At 40.9% G+C, this 6,020-nt stretch overlaps 1 protein-coding gene across 1 annotated transcript; it reads right to left on the bottom strand.

The window, feature by feature from the left end:
• Nucleotides 1–4,401: 4,401 nt before the first annotated feature.
• On the bottom strand, nt 4,402–5,521 carry LOC108677247 (protein Skeletor, isoforms B/C; the record flags this gene model as incomplete). Its single annotated transcript, XM_018165452.1, is given in 2 exon segments — nt 4,402–5,058; nt 5,353–5,521. Coding segments are annotated over 2 exon segments (396 nt in total). The 3' UTR covers nt 4,402–4,813.
• Between the last annotated feature and the right edge of the window lie 499 nt (nt 5,522–6,020).

Raw genomic sequence — 6,020 nt, 5'->3', positions numbered from 1 at the left:
TTTGATTCGTGCATTGTCTCCAACTTTACACAAGTGTGCAAAATTTCAGGTCGATAGGATAAGTAGAAGTGTATTAAATTTCGATTACAAGATTTGTAGCAGACAGACAGACAGACAGACAGACAAGAAGTGAAGTTAAAGAGAAGTGTTGTAAAAAGAGAGGAATTTTTATGTAATTTTTTTACATTTTATGTCTTTTAACTTTTAGAAAAACTTATTCAAAAAGGACAATGTTTACACAGATTTTCGTAGAACATCTCATACGAAGTCATTGGAGCCGTCACGAGAAATAATTACGAAAGTAGAATTACGAAAGTCGATAAATCCGTGAAATTTTTTTGTTTGACTAATCTATTCCAAGTTCATAGAATAGAATAGAAGTGTCGGCGTTGAAGACATGGGCCCATGGCCTGTTGCCGATTCTTGAACTTTTCGTGACTTGATTCACAAGGGATCCGGCCTTTGGAACCCGATCTTTCCATAACTGACGATTGATTGAGATAGCTGCTGGACTTATTGCCTGGTCCGTAATTTGCTAGGCATTTTAAGACTGAACATATGCTCCTGCATAGCTTCGTCTGGACTTATTGCCTGGTCCGTAATTTGCTAGGCATTTTAAGACTGAACTCATGCCTGTCAATCTATGTATTGTTCATCTGAATTCAGTATAATGACTGCCCATCACAAAGACATTATGGATTTATTTATTAAAATACTATCTAAAGACTTGAATTTATAGTTAAAGGCAGTATTATACCCTATTTTGTCTTTAAAGATAATAAATTAGTGAACGACTAGACAAAGGAACACCTGTAGTGCAGCCTGCGATTTCATCAAGTGCTGAACGATCGAGTTTATAATATTAAACAATACCAAATTTATAAATGCTGTACGAGAAGGGAGTCATAAATAGAAACATTATTTGCTTGTGATTCGAACTGAATACCTAACACATATCATTCAGTACCTTATTTTCATGACACGCATCATCCAAATTACAACTAACTAGGGAAAATGATAATCTATTTTATTAATCAAGTTATATTCGATGTAATACTTTTGCTGCAAAATCTTGAAGTCGCTAGGAAACTGGTACAAATAGCATCCACCTATAATTAAATAATATTATCTCTTATCTGTACCTTAAGACATTTCTTTATATTCATAAGTCCGAGGTCATTACTTTTATTTTGTCACATTTTCAATTTTGATGAGATAGGTTTGAACATATCAAGATTTTTATGATAACAAAAAGTATTTTCATTTATTCGATATTAAATTCCTGGGGCTGCGATGATGCATGCGAATGCGATGACAATTTTTATAATGAAATGAAAAAAATTGAAGCGATTTAATTTCAGCATAGTCTACCTCGTAAAAGAGAATTTCTGACTAAGAAAATTGATTTGAGGAGGTACCAATATATTTTTGTAAACGTGATCCTACGTTCCTACCAATGTAATTGCAATGAGAAAGGCAGGCAAACAAGACAAATATTGCAGGGGGAACTGTACTTACCAGTCTCAGTTTGATGTATTTATTAGAACTCAGGCACATCATTATAATATCATTACGAAGGAATGAGACGAATACTGCATATATTGCACGAGGTGTAAAGTGTAAACGGCAGATTCAGTCACACTCATGACGCGAATTTATTCTAATTTATTTTAAATTTTTTTGGGGCAGTGGCGCTATAGCTGCTAATAGAAATAAAAACACCCAAAAGATACAACAATAAATAAATAAGCTGTGGTTCTCCCTGCAATCGCGTGGGACGATTTAAAACATAATTAAAATGCTGTAAACGCCTTGACTTGCGAACGCCTTGACTTGCGAACGCCTTGACTTGCGAACGCCTTGACTTGCGAACGCCTCGACTTGCGAACGCCTTGACTTGCGAAGGCCACGACTTGCGAACGCCTTAACTTGCGAACGCCTCGAATTGCGAACGCCTTGACTTGCGAACGCCTTGACTTGCGAACGCCTCGACTTGCGAACGCCTCGACTTGTGAACGCCTCGAATTGCGAACGCCTCGAATTGCGAACGCCTCGACTTGCGAACGCCTGGACTTGCGAATGCCACGACTTGCGAACGCCTCGACATACGAACGCCTCGACTTGCGAACGCCTCGACTTGCGAACGCCTCGACATACGAACGCCTCGACTTGCGAACGCCTCGACTTGCGAACGCCTCGACTTGCGAACGCCTCGACATACGAACGCCTCCGAACGCGAAATTTTCCAAATACAGACAGAAAGCTCCAGATTTTTGCCTCCACATACGTACATGTCGCTGCTTTCAAACCGGATTTCAGAAACGATTCCGTGCTATATGTTATTTAATTGCGTTAAAAGAATTTAAATATGAATATATTGTTTCCACTCTTGCAAACACAGTCACGGAACGAATTCAATTCGTAAGTCCAGGTGTCACTGTGTTAGCTTACAAAAATAATCCATGAAGTATGCATTTTTTATGACACAATAACGTTCGTTTCACGGCAAGCCTCAGTGAACCTCGTTACTCTGAAAAATTCTCAAGCCAAATTTAAAGCTAAGGATTATTATTATCCTTATTAACAACTATTCATTTCAGTCCATCGCCATATGACACTATTTCATATATGGTATTATAACCCTATCGTCACGAGTACGGTACAGGTTTTCAAAATAATTTATCACCCTCATTTAAATGGATTAATAGATATCGCAAACGTGAATTTGTTGACCCCGGCGTATGACTACTGAACACTGTAGTAAATTTTCTAGACTACGGATAATTTCATGTATAACTAATGTATTTCGATTGCCGATTACGGGCAACTCATCGTCTCACGCGAGTATCGTGGCTGATCAGCTCAGCGATGGCAGTGAACTAGCGACATTGATTGGGTGACAAGATAATTATGAATGATAATTATTAAATATAATTATGAATTAATTAAAATCCATTCATGGGGCTTACCTCCGCTTGTCAATAGGCATCAAGAAGCACGTGAATGCATTCTTTCGTCTGAATTATCAAGAAACTGCATTTTAACGAAGCTCCAGATTGTTCAGTCGGAGATATAACCAGGATACTATCCAAATTATATTAATTATTTTATTTATTGGTCAATTTAGGTTTTAAGAATAATTGTCAATGAATAAATGTGAATGTGAAGAAATGACGAAATTTGGTGACTAATTTATTGCTTTTCACTTTGTATGAACAACTATCTTACCACGCAGAGAAAAATTCTACGGATTTCAACAACATTTGCGTATTAAATTCAACATTGTAACTCGAAACTTAAATAGAACACTCAAAACAATGCATGGGTCATATTTTCTAAATAGTGACTCACTTTCTCACCCACGGCACAAGCATTGAGCGGACTTATCACTTATCACCGTCACCGTTAAGCAGTGAGCGGACTTATCACTTATCACCGTCACCGTTAAGCAGTGAGCGTTTAAGCAGTGAGCGGACTTATTTATCACCGTCCTAAATATAAAAGGTGGATTGATCAAGAAGAAATTGAGCGAAATTTCTCAAATCAAGAAGGCCAAGAAACGATCTGTATGTCACTGATACGTCCTTGTGCCGGGCTACTGTGTCACTAGGGGCAAAACTGTGTCAGGATGACCCACACAAAGGGCAAAAAGTGCCTCCTTTTTCAGACAAGTCTCACTCACTTCTATGAGTGGAGACCCAGTGGCATCCACGTGCTGTGCGCCGCTATCAAGAAATGATTTAGTTTGATTATTATAATAATTAATAATATTATTATTAATGAAATTATTTAATTGAACTTGAAAAATTATAAATTCCTGGGGCTGCGATGACAATTTTCATAATAAAATGGAAGAAATTAAAGCTACCAAATTTCAGTACAGTTTACCCCTCAAAAAAAAGTTTCTCGTAAAGAAAATTTATTTAAGGAGGTACCATTATATTTTTGTATTAGTGATGCTAATGGATAGCGATAGACGATCCATGACCCACACTAGGGCAAAAAGTGCCTCCTTTTTGGGACAAAGTCTCACTCACTTCTCTGAGTGGAGACCTTGTGGCATGTCATCACTACGAAGAAATGATTTAATTGGACCCGAAAAAGAATTTAATTGTACCTGAAAAAGGTTTTAATTAGAACCGAAGAGAAAATATTTAGATGGGCCCGAAAACAAAAGCGACAAGTAAAAAATCTTTTAAGTGTTTGATATCAAGTGAGTTGTGCTTGATACAAATAGATAGGTCATATTATCCTAATATTGACACACTTCCTGTGTGTAGCCATGATACGCCCTTTTTCAGGGCAAAACTGGGTCAAAATGACCCATAGAAATGAGCAAATGTATCAATATTTGTGCATAGTCCCATTTATTTATCTGCGTGTGAGGTAGTGAAACAATGCTAAGCAGAAAATAAAGTTTATTATGGCATATTATATATTGCACAACGTAACGAAGCTTCAATACTGCTTGCAACCCGGGCCCATTGGCATGCTTTGGACCCTTGGGTCCGAGAACCCCTTTGGGTCCCCGGTCCCCTTTGGGTTCACGGCCCCCTTGGGTCCGAGAACCTTTTAGGGTCCGCGGCCCCCTTTGGGTCCGCGAAACCCTTTGGGTCCACGGTCACCTTAATTGGGTCCACGGCCTCCTATGGGTCCTCGGCCCTTTTGGGGTCCTTGAGCCCCTTGGGTCGGTGAACCCCTTTGGCTCCACGGTCCCCCATGGGTCCCCGTCTGCCTTTGGTCCCCGATCCTCTTTGAATCAACGATCCCGTTTAGGTCCGTGATCCCCCTGGGGTTACCCCCTGGAGTCCCCCTAGACGAGGGACTCGACTGGCGGGGGAATGCGGTCGTTGGGGGGGAAGGTAACCGAGGTAATCATCCCCTGGGAGGGGGACCACACCCCCACATACTGCACTGGCTTCCCTCTGGCCTCCTTGGGGAGCCTGAGGCTCAGGGTCTCCCTCTTGTACTTGCGGAGGGGAGCCTCGCCCCCCTTCTCGTCGGGGAGCTGCACCCCCGCGGCCGCCACATCCCCGCTCCCCACCACAAAGATGGCGTCTGTCGATCGTGAAAAATTATGGTATTATTTTAATAAAAAAATATAATTATGGAACTTAAGTTAAATTTAGTTAGTAATACAGTTAAAAATAGTTAATAATCAATAAAAAATGTATAGTTATTACAATTTAAAGAGAATATTACAGAAATATTTATTTGAATGAGACCAGGAAAATACTTTATGTAATTTTTGGCAGCGTTCGCGATGACTGAGGATAGGAATTAATAGTTACTGACACATTTTAACGATAAAAAGAAAAAAGTTTTTAAAATATTTTATTCTATATCGCGTACCGTCCAGGTCGCCGCTATAGGAGAAGTCCCGGATGACGATGGTGTTGGTGTCCTGGTGCAGGACCGGCCCTGAGGTGACGAGGGGACCGTCGCTCTGCAGCGTCCCGTCGGCCAGTGAGGGATGAGGGACCTCTAGTCCCTCAGGCAGCATCACGTGACCGAAGTCAATCTGGAGGATACGGAGGAATATAAGCCGACCCGCCCAATGATACGGAGGATAATACGGAGGATAATACGGAGAATAATACGTAATCCGACCTACTCAAGGATACGGAGGAATATAAGCCGACCCAGCCAAGGATACCTAATTCAGAACACCCCCGCCCACCTACACAAACCTACACACACACAGATCCTGCCTAACCCACACACACACCTACACAGAGCACAATCTTACGTACACCACTTAGAGCACAAACCCTGCAACACCTACACAGCAAATACACATACATACTACCATATTTTTCATAGTCATAAGATACACATAAAGTGGACGCTTCATCACGTTTGGTTCGTATAGAATCCACACAGAAATCTTCGTTAAGCGTATGGGATGTAGGCGCCCCAGGCCAAGCTGCTTCGTATACCCTTATTTGGGGCAACTGATGCCCTCAGTTGGGCCAGCTGATGCCCTCAGTTGGGCCAGCTGATGCCCTCAGTTGGGCCAG

The sequence above is a fragment of the Hyalella azteca genome, unplaced genomic scaffold (assembly GCF_000764305.2).
Source record: "Hyalella azteca isolate HAZT.00-mixed unplaced genomic scaffold, Hazt_2.0.2 contig1088, whole genome shotgun sequence".
NCBI lineage: Eukaryota > Metazoa > Arthropoda > Malacostraca > Amphipoda > Hyalellidae > Hyalella > Hyalella azteca.
The sequence above is the reverse complement of the archived record's forward strand: the minus strand, read 5'-3'. Positions and strand labels throughout refer to the sequence as shown.